Below are 19,526 nucleotides of genomic sequence, written 5' to 3'. Positions count from 1 at the left end.
ACACAAACTTGAGACAGGAGATTCTTGGTATACATATTAAAATGCTGTGCCTGGATTTAAATAAGATACGAGGGCAGAGAAATCAGCATTTGAATAACACAAGGGTAAAGTTTGCACAGTGTACAAAAACATTATGCGTATGCAATATGATTTATCAAGACGATTTACATTTAAAATGAATGTTTTGATATACCCAATTATGATTAAATAAATCATCTTCTTACTCTTATAAAAATTGAGACAACTTGATTCCCAGAAATTTTTTCTAAGAAAAATTTAAAGTGGGACACACACACACAAACACACATACAAAGAAACACAGAAACCAATGCATGTAATCTTTGACAGTTGGGAAGCAGGGGCTGCAGATGTATATTATCTGGCAGAGTTCTTGCCTATCACACACAAAATTCTAGGTTCTATCTTCAACACCTCATATAAACAAACACCCAAACAACAACAACAACAACAAAAGGCTACAATGAGCCTGAAAGAAATAAAGGAAATGATGGACAGAGAGTGTGTAGGAGGGTCCTACTTGAGAAATAGAAAGGAATATGTGGGTTTGTGAAGCAGATGACAGAGCGGAATGAAGAGTGAATGTGAGAATATGATCACAGTGCATTACATACAAGTGTAATACTGTTGAAAATTAAAAATATAGGGGCTGAAAAGATGGTTTAGCATCTTTTCTCATCTGGTACCTTGAATCCTTTCCTAGATTCATGTAGTCATTGCAGGAATGTACTTTCTTATGGCTTTAAAAAAGTTTTTTTTTTGTTTAAACATCTTAGTTATTTTTTCATCTGCCCATGCTTGTGACACAGTGCATGCATACAGTTCATGGAACCTCAGGCAAGAGTTGGTTGTCTCCTCCCAGGGATAGTGTTCTGATTATAAAAAGATAGTTATAAGATTATGTTCTATGGGGGTGTGGGGGAAGGAGTTGCCTTGGAGGGCCCATGTCAATTCATCCCTTCTCCCTGAGGGAAAAGCCACAAGATGGCATAGTATAGAATAGAGTTTATTCACGGCATTGGGAGGGGAGTTAAGAGAGTAGTAGAGGCAGAGAAAGGCTGAGAGAAAGAGAGAGTAGAGAATTAGAAGCTGGCCATGACCACATGGAGAGAGGGGAGAAAGGAATGGGGAGAGAGGGGAGCAAGGGGGCAAAAGGCAAGAGAGAGAGTCAAGAGTAAGTGAGTAGGAGGAGGGGGCAAGCAGCCCCTTTTATCTTCCTCAAAACTAATAAACCACTGAATATGGGTATGAGGCATAGATTCCAGAATATAGTCCCATCTAGACGCCCATCTGACATTTTTCTCTTCCTAGCAGCCCCTTTTATAATGGGCCAGGCCTACCTGATTGTGGCCAGGTAACTGTGGGGAGACGCATACCTGGCTATTGCCAGGTAACTGTAGGGGTGAGTCCAGACAGAATACCAACAGATACCATTAATGACATCAGGTTTTCTGGCAACCACCTTTACCAACTGAACTATCTCACCTGTCCTTTTTCTTCATAACAAATTTAGTTCTTCGAGAATTTCATAAATATTATTTTATCACATACAATCTTTTCTCCAACTTCTCTCATATGCCATTCCCCCACACTCACTAAACTGTGTCCCTCTTTGCCCATCCCTCAGTGCTGTCTGAATATTCTTGGATGTGTGGCCTTGTGCTGGAGCATGGTTGTCTTACCAGTGACTACAATCTTAAAGAATTTTGAGACTCTGCTTCCCAGAAATTATCAATTGCTAAAAGCTCCTTACTTAGGGATGGAGTACATAACTGTTATCATTTTATTTGTACATAAATATGCATGTGTGTTTAATATTTCTCAAAATACTTGGCAACGTTTCCTGTTAGAAATGGCATTTTTGCAAGAGTAATTTTAAATATTATGCCTTTTAGTATCTTGCAACTGGAGAGTCTGGAAGAGTGTCTATTTTTCCTCTCCATAGGAAGTTAAGCTCACAACTTTATCATGCACTGTTTTATGTAAATTGAGTCCTTGGAAAATACTTTATCTGTGTCATGCACAAATGGATACTTAATTTTCTTATGAGACTGAAAAAGTGGTTACTTTAATCTTGAGTATAGTAATGTCAAAATGTTAAGGATTAAATCAAATATAGTGGATCACTTTTAGCATAGCTAATTACTACACTAGAAGGAAGCACAGGAAGAGGTATCATTTAAAAATGTCTACAGTTAAGTGCCACTATTAAACAGTCATTTGAAAGACAACCATTTTGTTTAATCCTTACCAGAAACTGAAGTAGGTGCTTGTAGCTCAGTATGGTGATAAAACATGGAAAGGGTGAAATACTCATTGGCTGTACTTATGCCAGTGCCCTCTAAAAGAGAAAGCTTCAACTATGACATAGTTTGCTTATCCTAATGTAAAGCTAAAGTTAGATCTTAATCCAGTTCTTCCTCATTATTAAATGTCTTTTCTTGATATGGATAAAAACAATAGAATGCAACTTCTTTCCATTTTATTGTTAAAATAGCATTATATTAATCTCTTGTACTTTCCTGTTTGTAATCAGCAACCAAACGCAGATACTAATGCACATGCCAGCAAGATTTTGCTGAAAGGACCCTGAAATAGCTGTCTCTTGCAAGGCTATGCCAGTGCCTGGCAAACACAGAAGTGGATGCTCACAGTCAGCTATTGGATGGAACACAGGGCCCCCAATGGAGGAACTAGAGAAAGCATCCAAGGAGCTGAAGGGGTCTGCAACCCTATAGGTGGAACAACAATAGGAACTAACCAGTACCCCCAGAGCTCGTGTCTCTAGGATAGCATTTGAAATGTGAAGGAAGAAAAATCTAATAAAAAATTGAAAAAAAAATATTTATTCCAGGTCTCTGACATGGACAACTTTCCAATTGCTTTCTAATTTCCCTAGCTTCCTCTGCCTTTGTTCAGACTCTGCCTCACTTTATATGGATATCTTGATCTTCTTCATAGTAAATTACAAACTTCAACTTCTCTACTTTTAGATATACTGTTCATATTTCTCCTCCTAGTGCACAGACAACTAAAACTTAATTTCACCTAACATTTTCTAATCATGCCCTAATGAGTCAAATAAAATGCCTAGGCATTATGACAAGGACACTTTTAACTCTGAAGTTCCTTATGCTTTTTCAGTTCTCAAATTATATGCATTCTCCTAATGATGTCATTAATTTTTACTGCCTTGATTATCTCATACCCTTCTAGATTCATCCTTACTCTCCCTTGATTTATTTTTGCCTGTATCATAAATATTGGTAGGCTCCTGTATGGAAAGTATAAAATTCTTCCTGTTCTTATTCTTTACTCTTTTTGCCCTAGTTTACATACTTAAGAGCAGTTGTGATTACAATGTTGGTATCTTTCATCATCAAACCTTTGGAAAATATGTTTAATTAAATACATAAAAATTTATCAGGATATTCCTTAGGATATTTATTTCATTATAGTGCAAATGTACTTTTATAGCATTTCTTCTGCTATTGTGTAAAATATTTCCTAGAAATTTGTCAATATGCAGATATATGATATCAAAACATACATCATTTGCATCATCATATTATATTTATTCTCTATTAACTGTCACTCTCTTAAAGCTGGCTCTATCCCTCTTTTTTGTGCCTACTTGAAAAAACAATCTTTCCTTTGACCTCAACCTATGTTTTAGAAAATAATTCAAATAATTCAGATTTTTTCTAAGACAGTATCTTGAAAAATATAGAAAAGAAAACCAAGTTCTTCCCTAGCATATCTTGATATTCATACTTCAGACTGATATTTTAAATCCTCTTATTATAGTCCAAAGCATAAATCCTCAGTGAAGATTTCCACTTTTATTAGTTAAGTTTATCATTGCATGAACTTAGTATCTTAGATAAGCAACCTTAGGAAAGAAGGTTGAATTTTGGCTCATAATTAGAGGGTGTGTTAAGAAGAGAAACATGGCAATAGGACTTGGAAGCAGCTGGCTAAATTGTACTAGTCAAGAGGCAAAGAACAATGAATGCTACATCTCTCTTTTCCTTATTTTATTTAGTTTAGTTAAGAAACTAAGCTCACAGAGTAACACCATTCACATTTTCTATTATTTACATATCTCATTTATTTTAACTTATATGTAACATCACATAGCCATGGCCAGGGGCTTATATCCTAGGTTACTTTCGATCCTGTCAGTTTCTTTAATCATTATTAACTTTCACTAAATCCATTTTATAGAAGTTTCTCATGGTTGCTACTACAACTTATTACCAAATTTAGCCTCCTTAAACACCCCCAGTTTGTCTAGTCTTTACATCCTGCATGAAATTTTTATACTTTGAAAGCATTTTTGTATTGCCTTACCACACAAAATTTGAAGTGAAATTAATAGGTTAACCCTCTATTTGCTCAGCATATCATACACGCCATATGGCAACAGGACTTAATTAAGTAGGTAAGAATTTGTGTCCTTCATTGCCTTATTTATTGAACAGTCTTCTACTGTCCTTGGAACAGTATCTTCTATGTAGTTTATGCTTACTATGTGTTTATCATGATAGGGGACTTCCTTGGGAACATATCTTGGTTGTACAATTATCCTGATCCTATTGGTTGGAGTATTAAACTGTGACAGGGGACTTGCCTTTTCTAACATTCATGTATTAACTTAGCTAACAGGATGAAACTTGTATTACATTCATATCTAAACCTGCCAAGCAGGATGTCAGTTACCCATGTATACGACTCTTTCTGTCAAGTAGGATGTCAGTTTCTAGGAAGGTTATTGGGAACTTAAACTTTACTTGAGCCCGACTCAAAATGGATGTCTTATTTCAAATAGTTTCTTACATTGGTGCAAGTATCTCTCATGTTGGGGGTCTATCCCAAGAGCAGCTTATAAAAGCAAATACGATAAAAGCTTATACACAGGTGCAGGAAGTGCTGCTGGGTGATTAGTTTGGAACCAATTTTATTATGGGTAATGATACAAAGCAGTTAACTTCTATCACAATTGGTTTCCAAGGGCACAGAAAATAACAGACTATGCAATTTACTTGGTCCTGAGAAACTTTCCTTGTAACATCAGAAACATATGAGAAAGTTTCTTTATAATATTAGTAACAACAAGAAATGAAAGGCTAGACAGGTGGTAGTTACCTAAGGCCTTAACATTTGATCTTGGCCTTGATGTTTTATGTAGGCCTTAACAAAAACTATTTGATGTATTCAGAAAATTTGAATGGAAGAATGTGTGAATAATAGTCTTTCTACGCTACTACTCCCAATCATCTGCAATATAAACAACATTTTTCATTCATTGAGTTGTTTCTCACCCATTGTTAAGATGTGTTAGAACACTGTGAGGTATTTGCTTTTCATATAGGTAATTTTCAAATGTGGACATTAATTAAAGAGAGGATATGTTATAAAACCCAAAGCTGACTTGGTATAAAGGAACCCAAGAAATGAACAATATTCTTTATTCCTTTGGTTTTTTTTAATTAGATATTTTCTTTATTTACATTTCAAATGCTATCCACTTTCCTAGTTTCCACTCCAAAAATACCTCCTCCCCTATCCCCCTGCTCCCCAACCCACCCACTCCTGCTTCCTGGCCCTGGCATTCCCCTATGCTGGGGCATAGAATCTTCTTAAGACCAAGGGCCTTGCCTCCCATTGACTATGCCATCCTCTGTTATGTATGCAGCTAGAGACACAAGTCCCACCATGTGTTTTCTTTGATTGGTAGTTTAGTACCAGGGATGAACAATATTCTTATCAGAGAAGAGGTGACTAAGATATATTCATCCAGAATCTGAAGGATCTAAAATTGGTTCAATCATTGCCCTGGCTTGTTTTGTCAACTTGATACAATCTTGAGTCATCACAGAGAAAGGAGCCTCCCTTGAGGAAATGCATCCAGGATATCCAGCTGTAAAGCATTTTCTTAATTAGTGATCAAGAGTGGGAGGGCCCATTGAGCACACCAGGGAAAGCAAGACAATAAGTAACATCCCTCCTTGGCCTCTGCATCAGCTCCTGCTTCCTGACCTGCTTGAGTTCCAGTCCTGACTTCCTTTGGTGATGAACAGCAATGTGGAAGTGTAAGCTAAATAAACCCTTTCCTCCCCAACTTGCTTCTTTGTCATGATGTTTTGTGCAGGAATAGAAATCATGACTAAGGCTCTCATTGTCATGATTAACCTGAATTGTCAATGTAGCATATAAAAGGGTCATCTAGGAGGAGAAGCCTCCATTGAGGATTTGGATAGGTCAGGTTTTCGGGGGGGGGGTGTCTATAAAGGATTGTCTCCATTATTAATAAAGGATGGATAACCCTATGATCAGGCAGACATATCTGGGATGTATTTCATAAAGCTGCCTAAGTATGAAATTTGCAGTGATTCAGAGAGTGAAACAACAAGCATTTCCATGGTTCCTACCTTGAGTTCAGACTCAACTTTCCTCAGTGAATGATTGTAGTGTGGAAATATAAACCAAACCAAACAAAATCCATTGTTTTCTCTCCCATAAATCACTAATAGTATTTTTATCACTTCAACAGAAATAAAACTAGCACAGAAAATTGTATTATGAATGTAGATGTTGCCTTGATAAATCTGTCCATGAAGCTCTTTTTTTTTTTTTTTTTGATTTGCTTTTAGACTATTTATTACAGGATTATAGAAGACATTTTAACTTTGTGGTGGAAAACCTGTTGACTGCAGAGGTTAATGAGCTGTTGTGAGATCTTGGAAGATAATGTAGCATGTGGAGGCCTGGCTTGTGAGTTTTCATAAGGGAGTAAGGACTTAATTACAAACTGGACTAGGGGCTATTTATGTGATACTTTGACTAAGAATTCATGTGAGTTTGTCATGCTGGAACTGAAGAATGAGCTCTGATTAATAAGTTACCAACAACATTGAGGAGAAATTTTTTGTGAATAAGAAAGTGTTTTCTCAGATTAGGCATGCAAAAGCTTTAATCATAAGTACTTAGGAAGCTAAGTACACATTTTTAAGTTGGAAGTCAAGCTTGGCAACTTCAAAATCATTCACATGTATTTGGTTTTGAAGGTATGAGAATTGCAGGATGAAAGGGGTCATGAAAAGAAGGTGAGGCTTGGCATATTATTGCAGTGTAGAAGTCCCTGAAGATATGCCTTTTATGTAGGTAGTCTCCCTCAGTTTTTGTAGATATACCAGAATCTTGGAATCTTGGAGATGCCAGGAACTTGAGATGCTAACATTAACAGCAACAGATATGGGATGGAGCCAACCAGAGCCTCTGAAACTTGTGGTGTGATGTGGATGGCAGAGCTGAAGTGTCTGGTTGCTCAAGCCCTTTGGAACCCATAAGATCATGACTGAATTCCTAATGACTAATATTGAGCTACAATTCTCAACTCTTTTTTTTTTGTGAGTAAGTATGATTGCTTTATGTCCAATTTTGGAATAAGAACGAATATACTATTTGATTTCGAGTTTTATAGGATGTCACTGTTGGGAGACATTGAACTTTTAAAGTCATTAACTTTTTAAAGCATTGGCATTTTTAAAAAAGTGTGATACATTCAGAGTTGGACTATGTTTTATATTGTATTTACATAAGATCTTGGGGCTAAAAAAGTTATTATTTAATAGTCACATATTTGTCTGTCACACTGACAAAGAGAAGATTGTCCTAGTTAGCCTTGATTATTATTATTATTATTATTATTATTATTATTATTATTATTATTATTATTATTTTGGTTTTTCGAGACAGGGTTTTTCTGTATAGCCCTGGCTGTCCTGGAACTCACTTTGTTGACCAGGCTGGCCTAGAACTCAGAAATCCACCTACCTCTGCCTCCTGAGGGCTGGGATTAAAGGCGTGTGCCACCACACCCAGCGTTAGCATTGATTATTAATTTGACATATCCTAACACTATCTAAAAGAAGCCATATTTAAGGAATTGCCTATATAAAGCTTGTTTATTGACAGGTATATGAGCGATTTTCTTTTGTATTAATTGATATAAAAGATACAACCCACTGTGCTCAGCAACATTCCTTGGGCAGATGATAGTGGGAGCATACACACACATACACACACACACACACACACACACACACACACACACACACTTTAGTTAGTTCCTACCTTGTCTTCACTCAATGACAGATTGTGACTAGGAAATATACATGAAGTTCATCGCTTTTATTCTCTCATTACTTCTAGTGGTTTTATTTATTTATTTTTTATCACAGCAACAGGAAGGAACTAGAAGACTCGAAGTATGAGCTTCAGTGTAACAATAAGAAAATAAATAAGAATTTCAGTAAATGTTCATATAGTAATACCGTTTTTATGATTTGAGTGTTTATAGTTAAAATACTTTACAGTCATCTGTGCTTTAAAACTATAAACTCTTAACATTTCACACATCAGCAATTTATAAGTTCTATATCTTATACTATTCTGAATGGTTGATGACATCTCATGCTGTCTTGTTCTTCCTCACCTGGAATGAACATACTCCCTTCGTGCATTGTGCCCATGTTGTATGTGCCCTTTTCCATTTAGTCATTTTATAGCCATCACTGTCAGTAAATAGATTGTAGTGGAATCATAGTATTTAAAGGCAAGTAATCCTTCTGTAGTAGCCCAATTCCATGCCAAAAGGTTTGTACCATTCAATTAATTTATCTCACCATTTGTTTATCTAATCATCACAACTGGTGTGAGTACAGTTGAACAAAGTACTGAGATCTAGAAATTATAAAAGTTGTTATAGCAGATTTTATGATTTTTATTAACTTCTTGCTATATCTCATTTTTAAGTTGAAATCAAATGTGGGTATGCATAATAGGAAAACATAGTATTCATAGGTCTTTGTGCTATCTGTGCTTTTAAGGATCAAATGTGATGGGCTTGGAACTTATTGTCTGCTGATAAAGGGAACTATTAGATATATTGTCATTGCTCTTTCTAGGTAACAATCTTAAATTTGCTGACAGCACAGCAAGTCCTGTATATCTACAGTTGGACATATTTAATTTATCTTTCAGTTTAAGATACAATAAAATTTCTATAAGATATTCTAAAGATTGTTATAGATTGACTACAGCATTAAGACCATGAAACCTATATAAATCTATTTTTCCTAATACACAGTTTCAAGAGATTCAATTAAGGATCTTGATGTTGCAAAATCAATGCTTTCAAAACCAACTTGTATTTCAGAAATAGAATTGCTTGTGTCTTATAGAAATGAAACGGGTAAGGAAATGGTATTTTGAACAACAGTCAAGAAACATGATAGTTAAGCTGGAAGGGATTGCAGTTTATAGTTGGATCCTGGAGTTTCTTGGGCAGCACTGATTAAACTCCCACTGAGAAAGGAACTGATTCTTGCTGCTAACCTGAAGGCTGAAGATGCCAACTTTAAATATTTCTACAGTTCTAGTTAATGCAGTGTCTGAGAAATAGGCTTTGGATTCTAGGAATGCATGAGTCAACCTTGCAATGCAATGTGGCATTTATTTAGATGTGCCTGATGAATTGGCTCTTTGGAAAAGCTTCATGTATATCTTTGTGATAACTCTAGGTCCTTGCTTTTAAAAAGAAACTATCAGCATTTAAATGTGTACTAAAGTTAAAATAGCTTATTCTGAATGCTATTTTTATATAATTTTCTGATTTTGAGACTGTAATGATGATGATGTGTCAAGTGCATGGATTTTGACTTATAAGGTGGAATATATTTTAATAGGCTTTCATTAATGTGAATGAATTAATCATTTAAAAATATTCAGATATATCTGAGGCTGTGGGAGAGCAAAAATGTATCTGTCAAACTGCAGTTCAGCTTTCTCATGTGTAATAAACTCAAAGTGATAGCTGGCTATGAGCAGTCATCAAATATCTTGCGAAGAAACTTGTGCTGTCATAGGCCTACAGTATATCTGAACTGTGTTCTGACTTGCTACTTCGCAAATTCAGTCCCATAGTGTTCAACTCTTCTATATTCATCTTATAATACAAAAGAAAACCAGAGTGGTATTTGCCAAGGACTTCTTAGAGAAATGAGTAGATGTTGTTGCAAGAGCAGTAGATGTTGTTGCAAGAGCACAAACTTGCCCCAGTGAATAAATTAATTCGATGTCTGATATACACCAAGGAGAGTCTACTAAATAATACTTTGCTATGTAATTCAAATTTGCTGCCAGTACATTTTACAAACTTGATCCATCAGGCATAAAAGGCAACTATTTCATAAGATAAATGTGTTAACTTACTTTATTGTGGAAACCATTTCATACTGTAAAATGCTTATCAAAACATCATATCACATATCTTAAATATATGCAACATCTCCAATTTCTTTGTATAAAATTTAAAAATATATTTTAGAGAAGAAAATGTATATCTAGGTCACATAAAATGAAATATCTTGCTTTTTAGATATCCAAAAGTTATGTCAATATACTTCTTAGTATCCTGAAGAGATATTTATAGTAGATGATGACATATATTTTTGTAACTTTCTTTGACAATGTGCCTTTCATCCATCAATATAGCCACATCCTTAAACTTTTTCTGAAGCATGTTCTTCAGGCTCTTTTTAAAAGTTGTTAAATCTCAAATCTTGAGAGACATACCATAAAATAAAATAAAAAGAAGGAAGGTTTAAGTGAGAATGCTTCACTCCCACCTAGAAGGAGGAACAAAGTAATACATTGCTTCGAATATACACAATAAAATGTGCACAAGAGACAGGTTCATTGGTTCATACTTGCACCCTTTTAGAAGGCTGAAGCTGGGAAAATGTCATAAGTGCAATGTCACCCTGTTCAATAGGAAACCCAAGGTCAGTCGATGGTATATGGCCTGACTCTGCCTGTCTAGAAACAGATGTACAAAAAAAATTTCTCATAATATGTGAATAAATCTTGTAAATTATTGTTTTCATCTTATCTTTCTCTTAAGGAACAGCCTGTAAGAACTGGAAGATGAAAGCTCCTATCCCGCATTTGATTCTCTTATATGCAACTTTCACTCAGAGTCTGAAGGTTGTGACTAAAAGAGGTTCTGGTAAGAAGTGCTTATTTTTCTCATTTTATTCAGACTGTGACATGTACACCCGTTATTTCTGAGAGTCTGAGAAGTGTGAGTAATCTATGTTATGTAGATACCATAGGTATATCAGAGAATAGTGAAGGGTATTAAAAGGCAATTATAAAAGTGTGCGTATGTGAAAATTAAAGTGGTTTATACTTTTGAGATGAATTAGAAATGTGAATAAGTTCTACACCAAAAGTTTCATTCATAATCCATTAAACAGTGTGATTTTTAATGCTCTCTTATAGAGTATCACTTTTAATGGAACATTATTGTGTATTATTTCAGCTTACTTCTTAATACTATTATTTCCTTAACTACTATGTCTATAATGAATTCTTTTAAGGGCTGTTTTGCTGACTCACTTAGAAGGATTTACAGTAAAAATGGTGTCATTTAAGAAAAGGACATAGAGTTTCACCTAATATTTTTACAAGGAAAAAAAAAGAGTAGAACAGTAATGCAAAGCAGAAGTGACTCAATTAGTGTTGAAACTCAGACAATTTGCATGTCATTATGCGTGCTTAGTTTCTAGTTGTCTATTCAAAATTGGAGCTAGGGAATAATATAATGCTCAAGTGAATACATATTGATGTGAATTTCTGTCTAGTAAGCTATTGATATGCTTTATCATTGCCATTTTTTTCCTCGTGGCATGGGGTTATAGACATTTTGAAGGTACAGCTTTTAGGAAGACTAGAGGAATTGAGTTTAGCTGCCCCAGCTATAGTGTGCTCTCTGTGCAGTCTCCAGAGACAAATTAAAGATTGAGGTGAGTCTCAAAAGGTTACTGAGTTGTGAAACTATGATTTGCAATAGTGAAGAATATGTCTCATAGTGATAGTCTAGTGGAAACTGCCACCTGTAGTGGAAGTCACCAATAGTTCAGCTGTCAAGAACCACTTCTGCAGATAAAAGTTTGAAGAGAAACTGGAAAAAATATATGTGTGTAGGTAGTAGGTTCAGTGTATGTTTGCTTTACTGAGACTATAATGTACCCTGCAACATTTCGGTAATGTTACTTTTAGATGTCATTGGAGCATGATATGATTGTCGAAATTGTTGAAAAATAATGTTTGTAGTTTTGCACTTTATTTCATCTATTATTTTGTGGGTATTTTTAAATGCAAGTAAACTGCAAGGTGTTATTATTATTTTTGATTAAATCTTAAAAGCTTAATTTTCTGATTATTATCTCATTACATACAACTGCTTTTTAAAGTTCTTTCTGCATATGTCAGATTATGATTTATTGAAATGCAAATGTGACCTTTTCTCATCATAGAATACTGATGACATGTCTATACTATATTAGTTCTTTAGCAGCAAGAATTTCTTTGTTTTTAATCAAAGTGGAACTTCCTATATTTGAGAAACTAAGAGCTGATCAAGAAATGGGGTACAACTAGACAATTCATATCTCTAGCTTTTAGACTTTAAAAAGTTTACATTATCTCAAATGTAAACTTTATTTTAATAATATAAATCTAAGTTAGGAGACTATTATTTAGATGATGTCCCAAGTTAAACTGGGATTCTCATATTTTCACTCTTCTGTTAATGAATGAAGTTGTCACATACCTACTTCTTACCTCCCAAATCAAATATTCCTTTATATAATTATATAAAACAACAAATAGGGTAAATGAAACAATTTAAATTGAGACTGCTTCTTCCCAATGTGTATGTTAAGACTCAGTGGACGTTACTCTGTTCAGCTATGTTTGGGGTAGCAAGTGTAAAACTTGAGCGTCAATATTTTTTCATATACTTTCCTTGCTTTCAGTCATTTTCACTATGTTTGTTACCACAGTTTCTTGAGAGAAACAGGTATGTAGCTTACTGAATAGAATCATTATTGATTTCCATAGATCAAAAACAGGAGTTCCCCTGGCATATTCATCTTAAAAGATGAAGGGCTTAATCTTCACACCTATCCAAATGACAAAACCATAAGCACTAAGGCCAAGAATCTGAATCAATTTTTGAAGCTTGATCTTATATATTAAGCAAGAGTCTTGTTGTTTATCATTTTGTTGTGATTTTATAGATCTTTTACAAGTTTGATGATTATTCAAATTCCAATGCTTTCCAAGTGTATGTTACTAGATATTATATTGAATTCACTGTGACTGTAGATAAATTAATAATTATACATGTATTATCTTTAAAATATGCAAAACATGACTAAAATACACAGTGCAATGCTCAGTTTTATGTCATGTTAATTGTGCGTAGTGTGTACTTCAGATTAACACATATGATCATTCTATAAAAATTTAAAAGTAAATATTTGTTTCTCATTAGCAAATCTAATTGCAAAGTTTTAGGAGCTCTTATACAAATGGAGATGCAGTACTTTTATCACCTTAACTTACACCCCCATTGCAATTATTTAAGGAGCAAATTAAATCTAATAAGGTGCTTATATTATTACAGCTTTCTGGATTTAAACATTCAAAATACAAATTCATGTTTCATTTTAAGTAATCATTCCTAGTATGTGCATGCTATGATATATAGGGATTGGATCTGGCCTTTTACATAATAGTCTAAGGTTGTACATACATTGACAATCAAAAATATAAATGTGTGGTGTCACAACTAATTTAGTAAGTAAATATCTGAGTGTCTGTCAGTTGTTGAATATTTGTACAAAGTCATATAATACACATGGTTGCTTTAAGGTTCCTAGTATCTCAACTAAATTATACAGTAACACAAACAGGAATGTTAAGGTACACTGTATAATTTAGTTGAGATACTCCAGGTCCCAATTCTCTATTCCACTCTCATCTTCTCCTCTACAATTCTTTCCTGGGATACTTTGTCCTCAATTTTACACCCCATCTTCTTCACTCTCTCTATCTCTCTGCCTCCTTCTTCTTTTATTTTAGTGTAGTTTGTCAGTCAAAAATACTGCTACTGTGTAGTTGTCAAACTAATTTAACCAGTCTTTGTTATGCTTAGCAAGAGGTCTGTGAGTGAAATATATGCCAATTCTCATACATACCTAGTGTTTTTTAACTATAAAAATACTATAAATTTTTGTTCAGAAATGTAATGCCCCAAACATGTTCTTTGCTAATATATAAATGAAAACAACAAATCAAACAGGGTTCATTGATATAACATTTTGTTTTATATTTCTAGTAAGTCGTATTTTGTTAATAGTTTTATTACTTCTTTGAGAATTTTACATGATGTATTTTCATCTTATTCACCTCTTTCCCAACTTCTTCCAGATTTACCTCTCATTTCCTCCCCACTTTGTGTCATTTTTATTTTTTGAATCCCCTCAAGTCATGGAAATATCTTAATAAGTGAATGATTAAGGGAATCAGCTAGAAAGTGACAAATGGAGCTTGTAAGTGACAAGTGATTTTTAGCATTCAATGAAAATAAAGTAGGACCAGCACAGTTTTACAAGTACAATAGTCAAACAAAAACTGAAATAGTTTAACAAAAACTGCATGTGAGTTTGATTCTAGACACTTAATCCTAGCACCAGCCTGGTCTGCATAGTGAGTTCTAGGACAATGGAGCTACACAGCAAAGCTGCTGAGAGGGAGAGAGAGGGGGAGAGAGAGAAAGAGAGAGAGAGAGAGAGAGAGAGAGAGAGAGATAGAGAGAGAGAGAGAGAGAGAGAGAGAGAGAGGAGGCAGAGAGAGAGGGAGACAGAGGGAGACAGACAGACAGAAACTGACAGAGAGACACAGAGAGACACAGAGAGAGACAGATATAGAGATAGACCCAGAGAAAGACAGAGAGAGCCACACAGACAGAGAGAAAGACACAGACAGACAAGAAAAGACACAGAGACAGACAGAGACACAGACTGAGAGACACAGACAGAGGGAGTCAGAGAGACAGACCAAGAGTCAGAGAGAGACAGAGAGAGTCAGAGACAGAGAGTCAGAGAGTCAGAGAGACAGAGTTTCTTTTTATTTCTTAAAAGCTTATTATAATATGCTGTTTAAGACTAGTGAAGTATTAAAAGGAAATATAATAACTCAGGATTAATCAACACTTAGTGCATGTTAGGGGTGTATATGAAGACAAGGAACTTTTACATACCATAAGTGTTTTTGAAGTTTTGGAAAATAGTCCACAACCTATAAGAAAGAAGAAGAAGTGCATTTTTGGATATTCCTGTAACAGAGTTTTACTGGATTTAATACTGGTTTAAAGTGATACTGGTGTTTTTGTGCTGAGATTTTGGTTTTGATAATATTGCTCAGAAGTTGCCATCTTGTAAAGAGAATAGCTCTTGATGACAGACACATGAAAAGTTAAGTATAGGAAAATACTCATACTTATTAGAGCATAGAGAGGGGAAGAAGTGGCTTTGTTACATAAATGAAAAAGTTCATATTATTCTAGAGAAGATTAATGATACATAAAAATTCCCTGGAGCAGTAAGCTGTTACACAGTAAGAGGATTGGTGCAGGAATTTGATCTTCTCTTCATTCTAGGACCTGCCAAGGGACACCTGTTTGTGTGAAATGATTTAGAAGAAATTCTGTCTGACAGCAAGCAGAGGACTTGCCTCAAGAGGTTTATTAAAACTACAGAGTTTAGGTCCAGGTAATTTCTAAAAGTAAGCAGTAGATAAATAACCAAAGACACAGTTTAGGTTCTAAGTCATGTGCTTATTTATGGATCTCTGTTTCTTTAATTAATAGACATCAAACTACTAAAGAAGTGTAATTTTACTGAATAGAAAAGAAAAGGCCACATGGGGTACTTCTAACTCATACCAATATGATTTATGTATATCAGTTCCCTTGGGCATTTCTGTAAGTCAATGAACTCAATTCTACATGATTAAGAGACAACCTAGTCCCCTCAGCATCTGCCTTTTACTATGTTACCATGTGTTTATCTTCAGTTTGTCAAGTATGTCAACACATCCGAATCATTTCTCTTTATTCTTATTTGGGAGAGTTTGTAAAACCAAATATCTGAGCCTTCCCTTGTTTTTGAAAGCTCAAAATGTAGAATACTTAGTTATTGGAAAAAATCTCTTACTTTTTTTTACTTTTAAAAATCTAGCATGAGATGAGATATAGCATAAGTGCATCTGAGATAATGCCTTTAGTTACAATAAGTCTAACAAATAGAGAACCTGGTACCTAATCAGAAGCCCATTCAGTTTTATTATCTGATATACCTTTGAATATCAATGCCAACTTAGTTTTCTCTGTAAATGAGACTTTATGTAATTGCTATAGATAAATGCCAGTTGTGGGGAATTATGTATGTTCATGGCCAGTTTGGATGGATAAGATAAAAGTCAACCTGTACAGCACTTTCCAGTTAACAAAGATTTCAGGGATGTACTATTTAAAGTTAATAAATACATCACTTTAAATGTTCCTCCACTGTCACAGCTCTTCTGACATTCTTGCCACGTTCTCTCTGTTATAAGCACTATGGATTATTATGGGTATTCTGAGACAATCCAGGACGATCCCAGTAATAATTAATTAAGTATTTAATGTAATCAACTGCACCAAAGTCTCCTCCTTTAGGTACTATAACATTGTAGCCACAGGCTTTAGGGATAAGAATGGAAACACATTTCCACAGACATTATTTTGTTTATCGCAATGAATAATTTACTAATTCAAGCACATATTGAACAACACATTACTAAATTAGATTGGAGACTAGAGAAAGAGTAGCCATGCAGAAGGCAGAGAATAATAGGAGAAACAGGAACAAATATATTGTATAGTTTTGCTGAATGGGTCATAAGATCCCTCAGGTCCCTGTGGAGAAAAGGGAATCTTGTGGAATGAGAAGGTTAGGAAAGGAATGTCAGATGAAGAGGAAGATAAGGGGCTATGAAGGAGGAAAACAGCAAGCAGACACTAATGATCCTTAAAATCATGAATATGTAACTTATAACTTCATTCCACAAAATGCTTTTAAAAACAGACATTTACCCTTGCATTATCTTGAAAAAGATATCCATCCTTTCTTTTCAAGGAGGGGAAACAAAAAAATAGACACTAAAATGACTTTCTGAATCAAAGTAACAGCCATGAGAATACAGAAGATAGAAGACAGAAGACAGAAATTTTTGAACTCACAATCCATTGAGCTTGATGATCTGTTAGATGTAGGATGTTAGAAAGAAAGTAGTAAAGGAAATCGTTCTGTAATGGGAGGCTTGGGATTCTCAATCATACTAGAGGTCTCTGAAGCAGAGAAACTAGAAATGACCAATTATTTAAAGAGAACAATAAGAAGATAAAGAACACAATGGGATATAATGTGACAGCATATCATGTTCCACAAGGGATTTTGAATTTTATCTAATAGGGGAATGTTTGACCTTAGTGTTTAATTATTTCAAATCCATTCTGTAATAAATTTAGGGAATAGAATGATGTCCTATTTACTATGCTCTTTTCTTTATATGAATAAGATGAAGCTACTTGTTGTCTATGTAATGAGACTGGACACATCTGTAAAAGGCCAACAGGAAAGCTGCCTTTACACAGAAAAGAAGCCACAACAGAGTACAATATAATTTTAGACACCTAATCCTCCCTGTTAACAAGGCAGGTAGGATTTATGAATGTCTCATAAAGAACTCGATGAAAATCATAGTGAGATGCATTGAGAGCCTAAAAAGGAATCAATGGGAATGAGGAAATATGATTCTGAAGGAGAATTAATAATATCAGGTAGATATTTGACATGGATTATGAACTAATTTGAGAAGATATATTGATGGTGTTGCCAATAGCAAAGGGAAGAAGGACTGTTTATTCAGACAAAGAGATGGAATAAGTTTAGTTGCAGCATTATGAGCAGCGTCGGTGGGAACATTGAGCTGATGAATTATTGACCTGCAGGTCCTGTGGTTGCTATGACAAATTATAACAAAGATTGTTAATTAAATCAATCAAAATCAATTGTTTCACAACTTGGTAAACCAAACTTCTGAAGTCAACAGCCATACTTGTAAAGGCTTGAAGTCTCCATGGGTGAATCCTTCATTGGGTTTCCTAGATTCTGGAAGCTTTAGTTGAACCTTGTTTTGTGGATTTCATTACACCATTACATGGCCTTCTTCTGATTTTCTCCCATAAGTGGTTTTAGTATCTACTTTTGATAATTCATAATGATTATCTTGAAATACTTTATCACATTAGCAAATGGATTGCCAGATCAAGGGCATGTTCAGTTATGAGCTGCCATACCTTTTAGAAGAAAGCACATTCCATGAAAATATAAAAGTCAAGGCAATAGGTGCAGATTTTGTTTATCCTCATATCGAGTGCAGTATGATGGAATAAAACCATCTAAAAAATGCATGCAGCCAAGAGAAGACAGAAAGGAAATGAAAAAGATCAACTGACCTTGAAGAGGCTGTAAGACAAAGAGCAGCCTGTCATAGAAAGTAATGAAAAGAAAGATTGAAGAGGAGTAAGGAAAATTCCCAGAAACCAAGAGAGGAGAAATCTTCAAAATTACAAATCCAATTAAATTTTGGAGTTAACTGAGATAGTGAAAATAAATCACTAAATAAAAATGTAAGGGAAGCTGGAGGCAGAGAGGAAACGCAGTTGAGGTAGTATATTTCTTATGTTTATTATTTTGAGTATTTCATATAGGGATCCTGTATTTGCATCACTTTCATCTTTCTAGTCTCTTTTCAACTCCTCCTATGGCCTCATGAACTTCTCAAATTCATGCACATTTGTAAACATGTCTGTTTTAAAAATTATTACATGAAAATGCTACTTTGTTTTAAATGTTTGTTATGATTTAAAACATAGAGTGTTTTTTCCTATTTAGGTAAAATAAATGTAAAATTTAATAAATTGTCAATATTTATGTGAATTGTATAACTGAAAAAAATTTCTTTCCAGTTAAAATGTCTTTTACCCAAATTGAAATATGTATGATATATAATAAACCTGAAACAGGGTAATACTAATCTGAATTAAATCCCTTTAGTTCACACAAAGAGAATCACATTAGAAACATCTATACTTAATTCTCCTGTTAGTTTTGTACAGAAAACTAATACTGGCATTCCATTTTTCATCTATAATGTCCATGAAAATCACCTGTCTTCACTTATTTTTCCAGAAATGATTCAGGTTGATTTGCGAATATCATGAAATTTAGAGCGTTGGAAACAAAGGCACTGGGCTTTCCATCCAGATCCTATTAAGTCTTGCTTACTGGAACAAATATGTGAATCTATCAAATCCTGTGTTTCTTATTTATAAAGCAGCCATTTCCATCCATACCACCATCAAGACAAATAATGATTGTTTTGTTACTTTAACAAGCACTTTCAGCATGGACTGAGTGCTACACAATGTCTCTTTTGTTCTGCAACGTATTCTATATGTTTACAAAATGGTAAAAAAAATAAGA

General features: G+C 34.5%; 1 protein-coding gene across 2 annotated transcripts in view; it reads left to right on the top strand.

Moving 5' to 3' along the window:
* The window catches only part of Il1rapl1 (interleukin 1 receptor accessory protein like 1), a 1,306,889-nt gene that overhangs the window by 192,923 nt on the left and 1,094,440 nt on the right, over positions 1–19,526 (top strand). Inside the window, exon 2 of one of the 2 annotated variants that reach the window (XM_021187610.2) lies at positions 10,988–11,092. In XM_021187610.2, the coding sequence (XP_021043269.1) occupies positions 11,011–11,092 (82 nt within the window). In that variant the 5' untranslated portion in view covers positions 10,988–11,010. The remainder of the gene's footprint in view (positions 1–10,987; positions 11,093–19,526) is intronic. The other variant, XM_029534406.1, reaches the window with a different exon arrangement.

This window comes from Mus pahari, chromosome X (assembly GCF_900095145.1).
Source record: "Mus pahari chromosome X, PAHARI_EIJ_v1.1, whole genome shotgun sequence".
NCBI lineage: Eukaryota > Metazoa > Chordata > Mammalia > Rodentia > Muridae > Mus > Mus pahari.
The sequence above is the reverse complement of the archived record's forward strand: the minus strand, read 5'-3'. Positions and strand labels throughout refer to the sequence as shown.